The 21,017-nt window shown below is 47.4% G+C and overlaps 1 protein-coding gene across 3 annotated transcripts in view; it reads right to left on the reverse strand.

Annotated features, from left to right (window-relative positions):
* LOC147016542 (retinoblastoma-like protein 1) overlaps window positions 1-21,017 on the reverse strand; it is a 110,683-nt gene that overhangs the window by 41,806 nt on the left and 47,860 nt on the right. For 2 of the 3 annotated variants that reach the window (XM_085845280.1, XM_085845279.1), the window contains exon 16: window positions 10,201-10,377. In XM_085845280.1, coding sequence (XP_085701406.1) covers window positions 10,201-10,377 — 177 coding nt within the window. Of the gene's footprint in view, window positions 1-10,200; window positions 10,378-10,821; window positions 11,751-21,017 lie in introns of those variants that run through there. The other variant, XM_085845281.1, reaches the window with a different exon arrangement.

Genomic DNA, 21,017 nt, shown 5'->3' on the forward strand with positions numbered 1-21,017 from the left:
CAACTTCGCTCAGTGCTCTCATGTGATAAAATAAAAAAAAATAAAAAAAATGAATGATTGTTTAGGCGAGGATAAGGCCATAAGGGGGTAGTACATTAAGCAGGATAGGTAAGTTAGCTGCGGCTCGCTGCCCATTGCCCCTCCTACTTTATTTCATTAGGTTAATTAGGTGTGAGTCAGTAAGTGTTAAGGCTGGTACGGTAGCGCCTGTGATATACCTTGCAGGAGCTGCGGTACCAGAGGAGGGGGCAATTACGTATGAGGGGGGGGGGTATGCATTCAAAGGGTAATTAGGATGTTTAATTAGGTATGCCATGCTGTTCGAGTTTACCAGGATCTCGATGTAATAAGTAGCAATTCAGTGGTGATAAGTTGTCTGGTAAATGTCCATTTCTTCAAGGGGGAAATGATAATTGTCACGTAATTAGATAGGGACACGGGATAGGGTAAGTGTGTCTGCGTAAACCCCTTGTAGTAGTCCCTGGAGGCTTGCCGTGACGTCACAGGACAGTGCTGCGGATGGCTCCGCCCCGTGATCACGATTGGCAGAAGGCGACGGCGCAGGGCCAATAAAACGGCTCGATTGGAAGTGACGAGGACGGGAGGATAAAAAGGTTCTGTTCGGGGTCGAAAAGGAAGAGGAAGAAGATCGGGACAGAAAAACTGTTCTGGTGGAGGTTGTTGTGCTGGGAGCGTGCTTTTTGTTGGGCTGTTTTCGATCCTGTTTTCATCGTGTCTTGTAGCCTTGCTGAGCCTCGTGCCTCACCTCGGTTGGCCCTGGGGTTCTGCTGGCTCGGAGTACGGGGTCGAACGGTGGGCGGACCTGCCTCCCTCTCCTGCTCGCAATTTGGCGCCAGAACTGGTTCCCTGGCGGCTGTGAGCGGACTTGGGCCAAGACCAGGAGGTCGACAGTACCACGGTGTCTCCTGCCCCTGATGAGCGCAACGCCAGCTCGTTCGACGCCAATCCAGGGACTGTTGCGTTTGCACCACGGGCCAGCCTGACCACCAGGACCAGCTACGGTGTGTGTGTGTGTGTGTGTGTGTGTGTGTGTGTGTGTGTGTGTGTGTGTGTGTGTGTGTGTGTGTGTGTGTGTGTGTGTGTACCTAGCGCCTTAGAAGGTTTGAGATTTGTATGTTCATTGGAATTGTCTGTGTTTTCCCCACGCCTGAACCCACACCACCATCCCGTCGAATCGCCCCGGATCCCTCCTCTTGCCGAGTCTTATTATTTCTGGTTATAGAAATAAACGTTATCAACTCAGTGAAAAGCGACTCATGCCACCTTCCTCGTCCCGTTTGCGGTAGAGCGATTGAAACCGCCATCTTTGGGTTATAAATAAATAAACCGCCTCCATCGTTTCGGCTCATTCTACGTTGGCGGGACTGTTCAAGTCCCGTGGATGTCACAATATATATCACCTCTGTCCACTCAACTTCCTCATATTTGCTCATGTTCAGGTGTCTACGAGGTGAAAGCTGTGACTGAAAATTAAAAAACATCATTACGTCATGGTTCAGCTTACATTCGCTTATCTGTCTCATCAACCTTGTGCCGTGTCTGTCCCATGGTCCCATGTGAATGAACAAGATTAGAGAGATGAGATTCATCGTGAGTCCAAACAAGGGATTTACTTTATATCTGTTACCTCAGTTTATCTTTCCTTCCAAGCGCTGTAATATAAATGTGGTGTTCCATAGCTCCATTGCTTTCTCAATCCGGTTGATCATTTGGGGGTTGATTTTGTTTACCTGCATGCATTTTATCATCCACTAATGTGGATTTTATCAAAGGATTTTTTGTAATATAAGCAGGCTGTGGACAATTTGGTTCTTCTTGTTTTACAGTGTTCGATTATGGCTTTGTTTAGTAGTAGGTGGTCTGTTGTTCCTTAGCATCCTCTTTAACATCCCTTTTAGAGTGTACGAGGTGCGGTGGGACGCAAGAAGCACGCGGGCCACCATCTACTCCGCTTTATTGCGCGACCAGAAGCACACTCTTGCCACCCCTAGCAGGCGAGGAATGATATACGAAAACTCAATCACGTGACACAGCACACTCCTCCCCTCGTAAAATGACCCGTCACACGATGAACGGACAATCACAACATGACCATCTGAAACCCATCAACACTCATAATCCTCCAAGTACCGCAGCCGCACCCTGACCCGCCTCGGACGGGCAGCGCCACCAGACAGCCCAGGCTCAGACGCCTCCCGGCTCGGTCGAGGTGACACCCTCGCCGGACTCGCACTTTCCGCAACACCAGCCACCCCCGACCGCCCAGCCTGCTCGACGGCATCAGGCGAAGACCCCCTTGGCGTCGGCCCAACCAGCCCCGGCGATACAACGTCAGGTGCCGGCGATACTACCGGTGGGGGTCCCGCAACGTTCGGCCCGGGGAGGTGTGGGGGGGGGGGTGACGCTGAACAACGATCATGCATTTGGTCCACGTGCCGCTTCCACACATCCCCGCCATCAGTCCGCACCATGCAATTCGCCGGCCCCAGCACCACAGAGACCACCGCCGGCACCCATTTGGAACCGTGGAAATAATCGCGTACCATTACCCGCTGCCCCACCTCGAAGCTGCGCAGCCGCGTCGGACACGACATTGCCCCACTCCCCGACCCTCCAGGCCGCAGCAAATCCAGCCTGGACCGCAAAGCCCGTCCATAGAGACGAATGGCAGGCGAATCACCCGTGACAGGATGAACTGCGTTCCTGTAATGGAGCAAAAAGACATCGACCACCGTCTGCACAGGTGCAACACCCCCCCTGCGCAAAGCCCGCTTCAACATCTTGACAAACGACTCAGCTTGGCCATTCGTTTCATGGTGATACGGTGCGGACCTTAGGTGTCGAATACCATTCTGGCGCATAAACTCATCAAATACACCCGCGATGAACTGCGGACCATTATCAGAGACCAGGATCTCCGGCAACCCCTTATTAGCAAAGATCGTCCGCAGCTTCTCTACTGTAATGTTTGCTGATGTATGCTGCATTACTACAACCTCCGGCCATTTAGAGAATGCATCGATCACAATCAAAAACATTTTGCCATTAACCGGTCCCGCAAAATCTACATGGACCCTCTGCCAAGCTCGGTCTGGCACAGGCCAGAGACCCGAAGCTCGACGCGGGTTATCAGCATCTGTCTGGCACGTGGCGCAACGCTTAACCAACTGCTCAATGTCTTTGTCCAACCCCGGCCACCACAACAGGCTACGAGCAAGACTCTTGGTCTTCACGATGCCAAGGTGACTGACATGCAGTTCTTCCAAACACCGCTGCCTGAACTTCGGTGGAATCACGGTCCTCATTCCCCACATTACGCACCGTTGGACCAACGACAGCTCCGCTGCACGTGACGTGAAAGGCTGAAATGCCGGTGTCGAAGGCAGATCGCTCCAATTCCCCGTAGAAATCGCCTGGACGACACGGGCAAGCACCGGATCATGAGCCGATTCCACCGCGACCTGCCTGGCCGTGACCGGCCCGCTTTGGACCTGGCCCAGCGCGAACACATCGACCCGGTCGCTCAACTCAGACGCAGCTGGACCCTCCGCACACGGCAAGCGTGAGAGCCCGTCGCAGTTAGCATGCTTCTCGGTGCTTCGGAACTGAATATCATAATCGTAAGCACCCAGAAACAGACACCACCGCTGTATTCGCGCGGCTGCTACCACCGGCACCCCGCGTTCGGGTCTCAGGATGAATTGAAGCGGTTTGTGATCCGTCTGCAAAGTGAAATGCCGCCCCAGCAGATATTGATGAAACCTCCGCACACCCCAGACGAGGCTGAGAGCCTCACGCTCAATCTGGGCATATCCGCGCTCTGCTGTGGACAAGGTCCGGGATGCAAAACAAACAGGCCGCTCGGAACCATCGTCCATCCTGTGGGAGAGCACTGCCCCGATGCCATATGCAGAGCTGTCGCATGCCAATAGGAGCGGACGCGCAGGCTCGTAGTGCACGAGGACCGTATCCTCTGTGAGCAGCCGCTTGACGCGGTTGAACGACGCCTGGTGTGCAGGCCCCAAGCCCAGCGCTCGTCCTTCTTGAGCAACCACGTTAACGGCGCAAGTTGTGAGCTGAGCCCGCGCACGAACATTTGGTAATACTGGGCCATACCAATGAACGAGCGCAGCTGCGTCTTGTCGCGAGGCGGTGGCATGTGTTGAATCGCTTCCACCTTCCGAGGACCTTTCAACAGCCCCTCCGGCGTGATGATGTGCCCGAGGTATTCCAAGCGCTGCTTGAAGAACGCGCACTTGTCCTTGTTCAAGCACAGGCCGCACGCTTCTAGCTTTGTCAGCACTTGGGCAATGTTCGCAAGATGCTCGTCCGCCGTTTTCCCCGCAATGAGCACATCGTCCAGGTAGGTCGGAGCGGGCAGGCCAATGCAAACCTGATCCATGGCTTTCTGCCACAAAGCTGGGGCTGAAGCAATCCCAAAACAGAGTCGGGTATATCGATAGAGCCCTTGACACGTGTTGATTGTCAAAAGCTCGCTACTCCCGGGATCCATCGGCAGGTGAAAATATGCATCACGCAGGTCTAGCTTCGTGAAGTATTGACTCCCCGCCAATCGCGCATATATTTCATCGATTGACGGCAATGGATATTGCTCCACGCTGAGCCCCGGGTTAACCGTGGATTTGAAGTCCCCGCACAATCGGACATCTCCATTCCGTTTCAGCACCGTGACAACCGGGGTGGCCCAATCCGAGCACGACACCCGTTCGATCACTCCACAGGCCTCCAGCCTATCCAGTTCACCCTTGACCTTGTCCCGCAGGGCATACGGCACCGGACGCGGTTTACAAAACCGAGGAACCACCCCCTCCTTCAAGAAGAGTTTCGCCTCAATGGCCTTGAGTTTCCCAAGGTCGTCGTTAAACAACCCTTGATGTCTTTGAAGAATCTCCTCCAACTGATCCTCCCACTGGCTCGGCACGGGTTGCACAAGGTGAACTGCGGCCCAGTCTAGCCTGATGCGGGCCATCCAATCTCGGCCGAGGAGAGACGGCCCGCTCCCCCGCACGACATACACCCGGAGCGTGGCGACCTGGCCTTGGTACCGCACAGACACGTCTGCCATCCCGACTGGCGTTATCTTCTCGCGGGTGTACGTGAACAGCGTGAGGTTTGACCTGATAAGCCTCAAGCCGTTGAGTCTACGCGCGGTCTGTTCGCCGATGAGCGACACCGCTGCTCCCGTATCGACCTGGAACGTGATCGGCGTTTCGTGCACTTCGACTTCCACCGTCATCGGGCGCGCCGTCGCCGGGCCAATTGAAAACAGGCTCAACAACGGCCGCTGGTTCCGCCCCGAGTCGCCTCGCACACCGCCGTCCATGACCTTAACGGTGGCCGGCGCCCCACGGCACACACGCGCCAAATGACCCACCTTGTGACAATTCAAACACACGTTGCCTTTACACGGGCATGCACGGCGCAGGTGTCGACCTCCACATCCCAAGCATGTCCGCGGGGTCACCCCGCCGCACGTGCGGCCGCGTGGCGACGCCCGACCCGCATCGAAGGTCGTGCGCGCGTCCCGGGGTGCTCGCGACCCCGCGTGGCCGGTGATGGCTCGAACATCCCCGCGAGTCTGCTCGACCGCCGTAGCCGTGCTGACCGCCGAGTCGAATGTAATGGCTTCATCCTTCAGCCGTAAAACCGCTGAAACCATCTTCGCATCTCGTAAACCAGCAATAAAACGATCTCTGAGCCGAGCTGGCCGCTCCCCCGCCGTGAACTTGCAGGCCACGGAAGAACGCTTAATCCGCGCCACGAACTCAGCGACGCGTTCCTCTGCCCCTTTCGAGAGGCGATCGAACTGGAATCGAGCGAGCTGCAATGACTTCTCCGGCGCCATGTGTGCTTTCATTTTCTCCACAATGTCCCGAAACGACAGCTTGTCATCCCGGGGCCTGTTTGGCGCCACTAAATCACCCAGCAGCCGATAATGCTCCGGTGAAAGCGAAGCGAGCAAGATCGACTTCTGCTTGCTCTCGTCGACCACATCGTTCGCGTGGAAATAGCATTTCAATTGCTCCGAAAACAATTCGAAGTCGTCCCCGTCGAAAACGGGCATAAGTCCGTATTCAACCATCCTCATCAGCCAACTAGAGTGTACGAGGTGCGGTGGGACGCAAGAAGCACGCGGGCCACCATCTACTCCACTTTATTGCGCGACCAGAAGCACACTCTTGCCACCCCTAGCGGGCGAGGCATGATATACGAAAACCCAATCACGTGACACAGCACACCTTTGTTCTGCCTCTGGACCTCCTTCTTGTGTTAGGTGGTGGTACATAATTTCTGTGACGATTCCTGTTAGAAGTTTTATGTTGTTGGTAGACGTGTTATTGGTCTATACTTGTGAAGTGTTTTTTTCAGATTATGGGATGAGGAAAAGTGTTATCCTCTGTGAGCCATTCATCCATAACCTCTTCCTCTTGGATGAGTTTGTTGAATGCTCGAGTGTAGTGATTGTGGAGAGCATCGAGTTACTTTAACCAGAAATTTGGAACTCAAATCCAGGCATGGACTTTTAAAGTTTGGCATTTTTGCTGGTTGTTTAAAAAAAAATTCTTTATCTATTATCACTGGCGGAATTTTCTTTCGATGTTGCTATTTCTTTTTCAATTTTTGGATCCAATCCCCTCATTATGTTCTTTTGGATCTTCATAGATTCCTTTCCAAAAGTTTTCAAGTCTATCCTCTCAGGAGGACTTGTTAAATCATCTTGCTTTTGTTTCCTGAGTTCATGGTAGAATATTTTGGTTTGTTTTCAAACAACTGGTTTGGTTTTCACCCTTTGTTGATTTAATCAATTTTTTTTTAAATCTTCCTTGCTATCCATGGCTATTTTGAGATGTTTTCAGCAACCTCTTTCTAATTCTTTATTTTTATGAAAGTTTATACCCAAAGCTATTAAAGATTCTCTTTGCTGCATTTGTGTAAACTACTGCAAAACTGATGCCTCATATGAACTGCTGCATTTGTCCTGTTTCCTTTCTCAGTTGTTCTCTCTGTTTCATTTGTCTCTGTTTCCATGGTGGTACTTGGTCTTTGTCTGTCGAGCCTGGTTTATTTTTCTTGCGGCGATGTTTGCCTGTCATTTCTTTTTTTAGAATTAGCAATGCTGCTGCAAATCTCATGGTGTTGATTTCCTTCAATCCGGCTGACCTAGGTATGATTTTTCTGAATGCTGTGTTGGTTCTCTTCACCAGTATTTTTGTCTGTCTTTTTCTTGTTTTCTATTTTGTCGAGTTGTGGTCTTCCTCTGAGAGGTATCAGTATCATCTCCTCTATTTTGTTATTTTGTATCATTATTTGCCCCTCCCGAAATTCCATCTTCATCTCCATTATTCTGTCATTCTCCATCCTCTTCATGTCCATCACCATCCATCCCTCTCGCCTTTATCCCCCTGATGGTGCATGTGCCTCACGGTTCACGTCAATGGGTCTGGTCCGTTCCTATCCCTGCAGTACGATAGTTCCTCCTCTCCCGCAGTGGGTCTGTATCCCCTCCCTCCATTGCTTGTCGTACCCACCGCTGGGTCTCCAATGCCACACAGTGTTCCAAACCTCGGTTTTGCTACCTGGTCTCTCCCCGTGCCCTCACGGTCACCCCCTCTCTCCTTTTGTCCACCACCCGACAACTCCTTGACTTTCATTCTCTACATACATTCTGCCGCTTGTTCTCTAGTTTTGTCTGCCATCTCTTTTATTAGTTTTCTATCTAGTGACCGATATGCTGTCTTTGCAATCCTGGCAAATTTATACACTTGGGACCATGTCCAATCTCATCACCAGTTTTGTTTTTCCCAGCTGCTCCATGAATCATTTTCCCCTGCCTTTCATCCCCCACAACTCATGGACTGAATAGACCTTGCATTGAAGGATGATTTCTTTCTCCTCTTCACTCGAATTTTCCTTTTTATATTTATTCTGTGGAGCTTGATCCTTTCTTTGCCAAATCAGGTAGCACCTAATCAGTCTTTTGACTGCATGCAGATTCCTGTTGATGGGAGATGATCTTTTTTTTCACAAGAGGAGGTGCAGGCTATTAATTTTTCAGCGCGCATCCTGTCTGCTCGGAATCGTGACTGCACAGACACACGATTTCTATTGCCAAAATATTCAATATTTCAGAGTCTGTGCTCCAATGTTTCGTGTTATATTTACTTGTAATTTCAACATACTTTTCTCCTCCCTTCCTTCTCCCCCCCACCCCACCCCATTCTTCTTCTCCTACTCTCACCGTGCTCTTCCCACCGTCCTCTCCCCTTCCCCATTCTCTCACGACTTCTTGGCACCATTCATTTCCCTTGGGTATCAAGTAGCGCTTCGGGCTAACCTCCTTTCTCTGTGGACAGCTCGTGAAAGCTTCAACTTTCGTTGCCAGTCTCACAGTACAACAACCGCCCATAGCTCCACGCAATGAGTCTGAAATGCAATCATCTGTGGGGCCTAAATGTCCCACTCCACCATCCATAGACCTTTACTCGCTTCTCGTCTGCCCCCGACAGAGCTCTCCAGCCCATGCCGCCATTTTCCTCGGAGTCCTCCTCACAAGTCCCATGTGAGACAAGAGTTGTAGCGCCCTACGTCGACAGCGCACTATCTCTCAAGCCACACGTACATGGCAGCAGCCAACTCTTCCGTCTTCTCTCGAGCCTCTCCACCCTGGCCAGGTCGCAAATCTTCCTTTGAGATAGTTCTCTTACTCCTCTCCATCTTCTTGGTGTTAAATTTGAAGCCTCGCATTCTCCCTTGGAAAATCCAGGCAGGGAAATTGGTGAGCGAAGTGCGCAGTGATAAAAGTCTGTACAGGCTTTCACACCATCGTGTGTGTGTGTGTGTGTGTGTGTGTGTGTGTGTGTGTGTGTGTGTGTGTGTGTGTGCTTTCCACCCTCCCGCTCTGTGGTAATAAAACTTTTGTGCATAAAAACATGTACGTGGTCATTCGAGGTTCGGAACTTCACCATAAAGTGCGAGTGAATTGACTTTAAAAATCCGGTAATGGTCCGATTGGGAAACACGCATTTAAAACACTTAAAATAGTTGATTAGTCACAGTTATATGAGAAAGAGCGCATTCATCACACGGTCACAGATTGGTTAACCCCAATATGGCGGCGTTGAAAAATTACATAATGCTTTTTTTTTTAGGGATGTACGTACGGGCTTCATTAAACCTTACTAATAATTTTATTCCACATATGATTAGATTTTTTGGGGGTCTCCCATCGTGATTAACACTCGTGAGCCTGGTGTGGCTCAGTGGTTAAGGCAGTGGCTTGGGATCATTGGGGTTCTGAGTTTGAGCCCTGCTGGCCACGGAGTTAGCATCAGGGGGGGTTGACTCAGCCTGTCCTCCTTCCGAAGGTCGGCGAAATGAGCACCAGTATAATGGTAATTATCCCTGCAGGGTCGAAGGCGACTAAAGGGTTGGCGTCAGGAAGGGCATCTGGCTGTAAAAACATTGCCACAAGAAAGAGTACCATGATTGGAGCCCGCAAAAAGCTGACCCCTGCTCAGGGATAAAGGCTTTCAAATGGTGTGATGATGCTTGTGATTAACACTCAACCAAAACAACGCCAATGGAAATCTGACGCAACAAAGCCAGACAGTGTATAACCAGCAGAGGCCTACAGAGCTAATGTGTTCGGCCAGAAAACCAAGATGGCAGCCATATAATTTTGTCTGGGTGGTATGGTGGGTGGAATCAAGCAATAGAAGTGGCTGTGGTCCAGCAGCTGTCTAACCAATGGGTGCACATTTCAAAAATCGACCCTCAACTACAGCAGCAGCAGCAGCAGCAAGAGCAATGCAAAGCTCTTGTAGACCTGTGACATTTCGCAGGTTAAAAATATCTCACCCCTCTCTGCGCATGTGCGATCGGGACAAATTCAGAATCAAAGTACTGCTAAACTACATGTTAGTTTTCCGATTTGTGTTCAAAATATAACATTCAATTGAAATCAAGTTGTTCCTCGATCATGAACTGATGTTTGTGGACAGACATAGAGACAAAGTAAAGCAATTGCTTAACCACGCTTTTTGCTTTGCACATGCAGGGTAATGAGGCAAGAAGGGAATGACAGACCATGTACTGAAAATAAAGTACAAATCTGTTAAAAATCAATTAGAACTGTAAGAAAATGAAAAACAAAAAAACCTTTGCCATGACGTATATGCAACACATGAGCAACTGGTCCAGGTGTCGGTCCATCATCAAGTCAGTGCAGTGCACCAAAACGTGTTCAAAGCAGGTCCAGACCTTTGCTCTGAGATCTGGCAACATATCTAGTTTGTTGCATAGGTCTTGGAGTCGAACACTTGCTAGGTGGTACACCTGTAAATAACAGGAAGACAGCAGGGAAATGCATGAATGTAACAGCCTTTTGCATCATGCGCCTGACAGTTTACAGTTATCGTATCTATACAAAACCATCACCATTGATTCGGTCAATGAGATTTGTAAAAAAAACAGACAGAACAAAATTATCCCATCAAAGTGTTTGCGTTTTACAGTGATTGCCAAATAAAGCAGTAAAGCCAAACAACTATGAGGTCCGTCTCAAAAGTAACGGGACTGACTTCACAGAAATTTTATTCCAAAAAATATAATGAAATCACAGCTTGTCCCCTTCAAAATAGTTTCCCTCCAGTCTCACACACTTGTCCATCCTCTTCTTCCATGCTTCGATGCACCTCCGGAAGGCTTCTTCTGGAATCCTCTGGAGCTCCGTCGTCACGGCTCTTTGATGGCCTCCACATCAGGAAATCGGGTCCCCTTGATCACCCCCTTGAGCTTGGGAAATAGGATAAAAATCACAAGAGGCCAAGTCTGGCGAATACGGGGGTTGCTCTAGAGTTGGCACGTTCCTTTCCGCCAGAAACAGTCGGATGCTCAGGGCACTGTGAGCAGGGGCGTTGTCATGGTGGAGCATCCAGGCGTTGTTCTCCCACAGATCTCTCCTCTTGTCCCGGACTGATCTCATGAGGCGCCGGAGGATCTCCTTGTACACGTATTGATTCACTGTTTGACCCTGTGATGGAAACTTGAAGTGGACGATGCTCTTGATGTCAAAAAATGTGATGAGCATCACCTTGACCTTCGACTTTGACATCCTTGCTTTCTTTGGTCTTGGTGATGCCAGACTTTTCCACTGATGACTCTGCCGTTTGTTCTCGTGATCGTATTCGAATATCCACGATTCATTGCCAGTAATCACTCTCCTGAGCATGTCTGGATCGTCCTCGAGGCGCTCGATAATGTCTTGACAGACAATGACTCTTTGCTGTTTCTGGTCCTGGGACAACAGCTTGGGGACCATCTTTGCACACACCTTGTGCATTGAGATTTTCAGTGATGATGCTCCAAACAGTGTCCTTGTTGATGGAAAGTTCCTCAGAAATCATCCGCACCACGAGTTGATGATCTGCGCACACCATCTGCTTCACACGCTCGATGTTGTCCGCCGTTCTGCTAATTGAAGGTCTTCCAGACCGTGGATAGTCTTCAACCTCCACCCGTCCCTCTTTGAACCTCTTGTGCCATTCAAATGCACGTGTACGTGACATCGTTTCTTCCCCGTAGACTTGCTGCGGCATTGCGAAGGATTCGGAAGGTGTTTTTCCAAGCTTGGCAAGAAACTTCAGATTGGCTCTCTGCTCACGACTCATAGCGCGCCGACTCAGTTGAGACAATGTGTAAAGCACGACCTGTAAAAAAAAATCACACAATGAGCATAGTCAACCAACACAAATAATATATATTGGTGGAATGTTGCGAAAGACTGTGATCAACCCGTTCATTCAAGTTGTGTAAGTAGAGCACACAGCAGGCTCAGTCCAGTTACTTTTTTAGACGGACCTTGTAAAGGCCAAATAAGTACAACCAAAGTGTAAAGTGCAATATCCAGGGTGACCACATAAAACGCTACCGACCTTACCTCTAATAACTTTCTCCATACTAATAATATCCTCTTACTTTTTGCAGTTGCGTAAAGTGGAGATTGTGTATTGTCAGCAGATTTAGAATGACTCAAGGCATATAATTCTTCAACTCAAGGCGTCAACAGACGTATAATTTGGCAAAATGATTTTGGCTAAATCTTGAGTCGAGCATCAAGTCGCATAATTTTTAATTGTCAATCTCCAACCTCACAATGTCACCCTGCTTAACAGGCATTCTTTCATGTCAATCTATTCTCATCAACTAATAGGTTTAATACCCTTTGCAAAGGCATACATGACAAGTTGGAGGTCATAAAAAATGGGTCAGAAGGAATTGAAAACATTTTTCTTTTTCAACCAAACATGGTAAAAATGCTATTCGAGAGGTTGCCAGTGACACAAAACACACCAGAATACTGATATAGTCGTTTCTTGACGAGGTAGACTTGCAGCTGTTCAGAAAGCGACTCAAATGTTCAGTAACAATCTGACTACAGAGTCCTCTCAACGATCGAAAAGCACCATCATCTCAACATGAGCAGAGGTGCGTCAAACTGACATGGTCAGGACCTGACGGACGAGTCAATTTGTGTGAATGTGTTCAGCATTGTATTCCCTATGGAATTATTTGGCATTTCTGGCGAGCTCTCTCGGTGGATCAAACTTATGGCATGGGGTTTAGCAGAAGAACTTGGTTTTGCAAGTGAGGAGAGCAGGCAGGGTGACTGGTACTACACATACTTCTATTCTGCAGGCAGAAAAAGCTCATCCAGCAAAGCAGGGTGGCAAACAGGATCAAATGCCTGAAAATTGTCTCAATACATGACCGTGACATCTTTTTTGAGACACAACCAACACACATCATTGAGAGTGAAACGGAAGTTGAGTGGCAAAGACAAATCCAAACTCATGAAATCATGTTCAAGAAAAAACAAAAACAAAGGAAAGATGAAATTGGCAGTGATTATGGAATTGAAGACTGCTTATACCTGGTGGCAAGCTTACTGACCTTTAGCTAAGAGGATCTGTTTTTGTATCTTTCCCACAAATGAGAGTGATGTTAGCCATTTTCTAGGCAGATGGATGTCGGCGTAGGTGAAGGAATGGCTGAAGACAGCAGTAAAGGACTGGTTGAAGACAGCATGCAGAGGAGAAATAAGAGCAGCACAGGATTCGAGAATGTGGACACCGACATCACATGGGCCTGTTGCCAATACAGAGTCAAAACTGGACAGAACTTTACCTCCCTTCTCAGATGAGAAAGACGCAGTCGAGTCAGAAGTGGGTACGGGGGTATGAGGGAGGCAAGATAGAAAGTAGTGGGAATTGTTTGGATACACTCAGTTGAGATTCTTTTGGGGAGATGTGGAGGGGGGCCAAAATGAACGAGTTATAACGGAGGGTCGTAAGCCCATACTCGCTGCAATCCGGACTTTTATTTTCAATTCAACGTTCAGCAAAACAAAGAAAGAGCGTGACCAGGGTGGAGGCAGTGGCGGTTTAAAGCAAAAGAAAAGCAGTGCTGCATGAATAAAATGGGACAAGGATGCAGAATTGCTAGCGATGCAGGAAGTAGTAAAAGAGGTAAAACTTGAGTTGTAAAAGAGAGAAAGAAGATAAAGACCAAGCAAAAGAGTAAGAGGGAAGAATGATAAGAAAATGAGTTGCATGTGAGGGTGACAATCTGTTAATAAATGGTGGAAGAGAATTGTAACACAGTAAACCATATATCACATCACGGTTTTGACCAATCACAGGCAACCTCTGTGTACCGACTGAATTATCGTGGGGCTTAATTTCTACCAATCGTCGGTGTTTGAGCCGAGTTGTGACTATTATCTCGCACCCCAAGCCTTTTCATGTCTCTTTTTTGTTATTATTTAATTTTTTAAGCGATTCCTCGCCATTGAGAGATGGAACTCAAAACTATACATAGCACGATATCTCAAAATGTTGTGGACGGATTATGACAAAACTTGGTGGACAATTTGGGTCGGTGAGAAGAACAAGCTGATTAGATATTTGTTAAGCTCCGGATTCAGATCCGACCTATCATTGGAATACAAAACGGTAACTGTTCGGCTTGGCGGAGGTATTGTTGCGGGGCCGGGTATCGGCTGCGAGCACGACTGCTGGATGGAGCAGCAGAGTCGGCTCGACCGATCACCCGGAATTTAGATCGTACCTTTTCGGAAAACTCCGAAAAAGTATGGGTCCCTTATCAGACCGTGAAGCGTCAATATTTATGCCACATGGTACAGGGTTATTTGCCAATTTCCAAAATACCTAGATTTCCACGTGGCGATTTACCGAGTCTCCACACCCTCGACGGCACCCGTACGGAACGAGCCGCTTTGCGACCCGAGCGGTTTATCGCCGAGATCAGTCGGTCCAAATGTCCCGACTGTCCAACAACACAACACTCCAACTGGAGTTCCTCAAGGTAGCGTTCTGGGCCCTGTTCTTTTTCTGGTTTTCATCAATGATCTTTCCGACTCTGGAAAATCCTCTATCTCTTTGCTGATGACTCCACCCTCTGCCGTACCATCGGTCATCCCTCAGACCGGCAAGCAGCAGCTTCTTCGCTCACTGCTGATCTGGATAAAATCAGAAACTGGTCCAACACGTGGAACATGTCTTTCAATCCGGACAAATCTCACTCTCACGATGTCTCTTCGAAAGGACCGTTTAGAAAACCCCCCATCCACTTTCTCAACAATCCTCTGGAAGAAGTCCTTTCTTTCAAGCTTCTGAGTCTTGCTATCTGCCATGACCTTTCCTAGGAAAGCCACATTTCAAACCTCGCCTCCAAAGCCAGTCGCCGACTGGGAATCCTCCATCGTGCAAACTCCTTCCTCAGCCCTCCTGGGCTTCTGACCACTTACAAAGCTTTTTTTCTGCAGCCTGATGGAGTACTGCTCTAACCTCTGGGCTGGTGCTCCTGCCTCCCACCTTTCTTGGCTTCACGCTGTAGAAACCAAGGCATTTCGGATCATTGGCATCTCCCGCAATGAGGCTGAGTCTTTGGGCCTCTCACTCAATCACCGCAGGTTGGTCGGTAGTCTTTCTGTCTTCTACCGTCTCCTCTCCAGTCTCGCCCCCCCTGCTCTCTCTGCGATTTGTCCCCACCACATTTCCGCAGGGCGTTAAAGGTCCGCCAACAACCCCCTTCTGGTAAAACTACCAAAATCGCGAATCACTGCTCACCTTCACTCTTTCATTCCTCTTTTTTTCCCACCTTTGGAATAAACTCCCACACCGTCTTCAATCCCATTCTTCCCTCCAGGCCTTCAAAACAGCTGTTCACCACCACCTCTTATCATTCCCCATCCAAATCCTCGATCTTTTCTACCCCCGATAATCCACCAAAGCCCACCTCCTTCAAATTCCCTGCTTTCCTTCCTGAAAGTCCCTGTAATGTCCATCTGGTATTCCCCATGTTCCCCGTCCCATCCCTCTCCCTTCCACAGATCTCCTAATGTCTCAGTTCCCCACCGTTTTGTCCTTCCCACTCCCTCCCCTCCTGTCTCATGCCCCCCCTTGATGTGCGTTGTGTGTTAGCTCTCATACGAGCCTTGACAAGGTATACAAAAAAAAAAAAACAACAACAACAAAAAAAAAAAACACGCAGCACGCTAAGCCAATGGAGGAAAGGACACGAACAAGCGGATACATTTCGGAAATGGGGATTTATTCACAATGGGGAAATGAGGGGAGCACGTAAGGGCAGAGTTAAACTGATGAAAAGAAATGCACATATGTACAAGCACAAATCACTTAACAATTCATTACTTATTGACTGGCGCCACACACACACACACACACACACACACACACACACACACACACACACACACACACACACACACACACAGACACACACACACACACACACACACACACACACACACACACACCCAAAAGAATTGGACCAAAGTGGTCTTCATTCAGACCTCCAGCCCGGAGGACAGTCGAGCTGGAGGTGAGAGTCCGTTTGACCTTTCCGCCTCGTGCGGTCTTCAAAGGACCAGGTCCTCGGGGCAGAACTGGACCCCCAGCACGATACAGATGCCCTCACGACCAGGCGCCAGGCGAACGAAGTCGGCAGGGCGAAAGCTGGCAGGAGAAGACCCTCCGCTGCACTGACCACTCCGTGCGCAGACGTTTCGCACTGAACCACTTTGCCCCGAACCACCTTTTTGCGCGCAGATGCTTACTTTTTGCCAGAACCCTCGCACGCGCAGACCGCGCCCATAATTATCCCCCCCCCCCTTCAGAGGGGGGGGCGCCTCCTCGCGACCCTCCCTCTCTCTCTCTCACTGGCTGGTTTTGGCACGCAAATCGCTCGTCGTCTTTCCCATTGGCCAGTTTTAGCGCGCAAATCGCTCGTCGTCTCTCTCACTGGCCAAAACGGCCGGCAAGCTCCTTGATTGGCCCGGGGGCGTGGTGACATAATGTGGACTGCCCCTCACACAGTCAAGGAAGTCCGATTGGCTGAATGACGGTCACCTCACTCGTTGTGTGCCGATTGGTCGAGGGACGCCGCGCGGCTCCTCCTCGATCTCCACCCACCAAACAGGCAGACGAACAGCCAGAGGACTGGCTTCTGCGTGGGCCCCACCCACGTACGTGCTGACACGCACGTAAGCGATGGCGTCGGTGTGAGCGAGGTGAAGGAAGCGAAGCGAAGTGAAGGTGAGGGTTATGTGGTGTAAAAATAAAAGGGAATCCTAACTATCAAAATAACTTCACAGCGCATGAACATTTAATTACTCATTAGACAAGGGACAGGAAGCTATCTATCCACATTTACTTATCGATATAACTGAGCTATAGGACCTGTATGTTGAGTGCAGTAAACTTCCAAATCCGCAACAGTATGTGCTCTACCGAGTGCCATTCTGGTTTCTCGATGGAATATTTGCAGCATGGTTTATTGATCTTTCCAAGAGCTCTGCAATTTAATTTTTTTTTTAATTGCTAATGTGAATTAAGTGCTATTCCAATAGTCTATATTTGACAGATAAATGTATTATGTGTTCTGGAAATCTTACTTAGAACAGGTCTAGTTTCAAAACTACAGAAATAAAGCATACCAACACATAATAACAAGACACAAGCTAACAAACAATGAGATATGGGAAGGTGATGCAATTCTCATCCCAGGTGATCAAAGTGCACGTTTCGTGCTCCATCCCATAAGTATCGGCACGGGCAGAAAGACGGTCAAACTTTGTTGTGAATAAAGACCAAGGAAATTGGCAACACGGTGGGTGATGAGGATGAATGAGAAGAAATAAAGAGTGATAAAGAAAGTTGGAAGGCACAATGCATGTTGCAAGAACAGCTGGCCAAAAACAATTTGGGGTAATTAAAAGTGAAACAATTCTCTAAAAGACCATTAGAGCCAAACCGAATACAAAACAGAAAACAGACCTAGGACAATGTAAAGAGCACAATCCATTCACCAAGAAAAACGACACCAAACACACTTGCACTGAGTAAAGTCAATATTTCAAGTTTTGTTGCAGCTCTATACATTCAAGAGAAAGAAACAGATAAAAGAAAAACAAGCAACTTGAGAAACAAATAGCCTTCCCAACAGATATCACGTGGAAAAGCAAGAGCTAAAGAAAGTAGTTAAGAAATGAAGCAGGATAGCTCAATACAAGAACAATTGAAAGAGAGGAGGAAGTTTATAGCATCTCCAAGTTAGAAATAACTCAGACAATTAAATATTAATCCAAAAATAAGTAAATGAGTCAATTCACACTACAAAGCCAAAACATAAAATTGGCACAAAAAACTATAACGAAGCAAACAAAGGAAGAAACCAAACATGGATTAAAGTCTTGAATAAAAGGGAAGAAAAAAATTAAATCAATTGACCAACATGAACAACAAAACTACAGAATTGATCAAAAAAAAAAAAAAAAAACTATCGACAAACATTGTGTAATCAACATTCTTGTCTGAAGAGAAGGAACTGTGACTACCACATGGTTCATGGAAAGCAGCACTTTCCTCATTCCAAAATCTGAGCACAACTATGCAGAATAATTGCTCCAGAACCAAAGATAAACTTTTGCTCAGGAAAGCCATTTTAGAGAGATGTAGAAATAAAAAACAATAAATTAAGAGGCACCAAACTATCATTGGAGTTGGCCAACTATAAAAAGGCATTTAACCACGTTCCAGGGTCGTGGATCACACATGAATTGCATGCAACCGTACAAAATCAACATACAGTGCCTTCAGAAAGTATTCACACCCCTCGACTTTTGTGACATTTTGTTGTGTTACAGCCTGATTTAAATTTTAAAAATGTTGTCACCGATCTACACAAAATACCCCATAATTTCAAAATGAAAACATGTTTTTAGAAATTTTTACAAATTAATAAAAAATGAAAATCTGAAATATGTTGTGTCAATAAATATTCAACCCCCCTGAGTCAATACTTTGTAGAAGCGCCTTTGGCAGCAATTACAGCTTCGAGTCTTCTTGGGTATGTCTGTATCAGCTTTATACATCTGGATTTAGGGATTTTCTCCCATTCTTCCTTTCAGATTTGTTCAAGCTCTGTCAAGTTGGATGGGGAGCGTTGGTGAAAAGAAATCTTCAAGTCTTTCCACAGATTCTCAATGGGATTCAAGTCTGGGCTTTGGCTGGACCACTCAAGGGCTTTCACGTTCTTGTTCTGAAAACATTCCAGTGTTACATTGGCTGTATGCTTGGGGTCACTGCCTGTTGGAACGTAAATCTTCATCTTCTGCACTCTGAAGCAGGTTCTCCTCTAGGATTTGCCTGTATTTGGCTCCATTCATTGTTCCCTCTATCCTTTCAAGTATCCCAGACTCTGCTGCTGAAAAAAAACACCCCCATAGCATGATGCTGCCACAACCATGCTTCACTGTGAGTATGGTGTTAGATGGGTGATGAGCTGTACTCAGTTTCCACCAGAAATAGCACTTTATATTCAGGTGAAAGATTTCATTTTTTGTCTCAAAAGACTACAGAATATTTTGCCACATGCTCTCAGTCTTTCATCTGCCTTTTTGCAAACTCCAGGTGTGCTGTCATGTGCCTTTTTCTCAGGAGTAGCTTCCGTCTGGCCACTCTCCCATAAAGCCTATATTTGTGAAGTGCTGCAGAGACTGTTGTTCTTCCGGCATGTTCTCTCATCTCAGCCAAGGAACTCTGTAGTTCTGTCAGAGTGGTCATTGGGTTCGTGGTCACCTCCCTGACCAAGGTCCTTCTTGCTCAGTTTGGTTGGATGGCCAGCTCTCGGAAGAGTCTGAGTAGTTCCATATTCTTTTCATTTCCTAATGATGGAGCTCACTGTGCTCTTGGGAACTTTCAACACTCGAGAAATTGTTCTACACCCTTCCCCAGATCTATTCCTCCTCACAATTATATCTTGGAATTCTACGGACAGTTCCTTGGATTTCATGGAGGAGTTTCTGCCCTGACATGCACTGTGTCCTTTCTGATGTTTTGTTTGCTCACATTTGACAAAGAAAGTATTGCAGATATCAGTTTGGGTTCCATAACATTTAACTCGACACCAAATCTATTCAAAACAAGGACACGAGCCAAATACCGGAGGAGAACTGAGTCACTGTCCTCGTCATTAAGGCAGCAATCAATAAAGTCTGGCATCAAGGAGCTCTTGTAAACCAATATCAATGGGAATCAAAAGGGCAATCCTCTAAGTTGGAATCATAACTGAAAAACTGGAAGATGGCTGTGGTTGTCAGGGAACAGGCATCACAATCACAAGACATTGATGTAAGTGTACCCCGAGGCAATGTCCTTCATCTAAGGATTTTCTAAAGACAAGGGTTGAATGAAGGAGTCAAGTCGAGCTGACAGGTTGGAACTGGGAAAACTCACGAGTGTAAGATTAACGGAGTGTAACAAAACAGTGTTGGGGTGGGGCAGATAGTGGAGAGAATTGTTGGAGCAAGTCACTTGGCTTGGAAAAATACAATGAAAAAACCCTATCAACTTGATTTCATGACTTGTGTAGAGGGCCTTGACTTCATGGCAATTGACATGAATATTATGCAAGGACGTGGATACCATACCATGGCATCCAGATAAAGAGTATGAAAGTTTATGCCAAAAGCTGGAAGGCACATTTCACAGTGTTGTGAACAAATACCTATGAAGGCTGCAGCTCTGTGGAGGATGCACAAATGATGACCAATTCTGGAGGCCAGTTCAGCAATATTTTCGACTGAAGAAAAGCCCAAGTTAAATAATATCAAATAGTTTCACAGAATGCACTCTGTCAAGAAGTTGTCCACTGAACTGTTGATGTGGGTTAGTCATTCAGATTTTATGCAAAGGTGACGACCTTTTTGGTGAAGTTGAAAGACACTCCAGATAATGGACGAAAGCTTGAGTTGCTTGCGACAATCTGCTCTTCATGAGGACTAATTATTATATTGCAGCACAGGGTGCATTCTTCAACAAAACAGAACAGATAGTGAAAAAAAAAAATCTGGTAAAAATCTAAGAGAGCCACTATGGAAGATGAAGATTACGTCAGAATACTTGTTATTATTCCTCATACTACTATAAGTAAATGTACATGTTCACCACAAAGCACATATGGATGAAGTCGGAGGAGATAGGAACAAGAGTTGATATATTGAAATCCACTTCTTATTCTCCTTATCTTCCCTTTATGAGGCATCAAGCTTCTACCCTGCCTCAACCACAATGCTCCTCCACTTCCCTCTATCCTCAGCAATATCCCTTCACTCTCACACCACATCCATCTTATTGATATGCCTCTTCAGGCATTATGCAACTAAGTTATGTCATTGCGGTATTGGAGAGGATTCTGGATAGGAGGATAAGGAAGTGTGGAGGTTGAGATCAGCGAAGAGTAGCTGGGGTTGAGAAAGGGTGGGGTTGATGGATGGGATGTTCACACTGAGACAGCTGGTAGAGAAGAGGTTGGAGGTGCAAGGTGAAACAGCATTGGGATTTTTGGTACTGGAGAAGGCCTACAACACTGTC

Source organism: Eptatretus burgeri, chromosome 11 (assembly GCF_056783735.1).
Source record: "Eptatretus burgeri isolate ZD-2024b chromosome 11, Ebu_testis_v1, whole genome shotgun sequence".
Classification (NCBI taxonomy): Eukaryota; Metazoa; Chordata; class Myxini; order Myxiniformes; family Myxinidae; genus Eptatretus; species Eptatretus burgeri.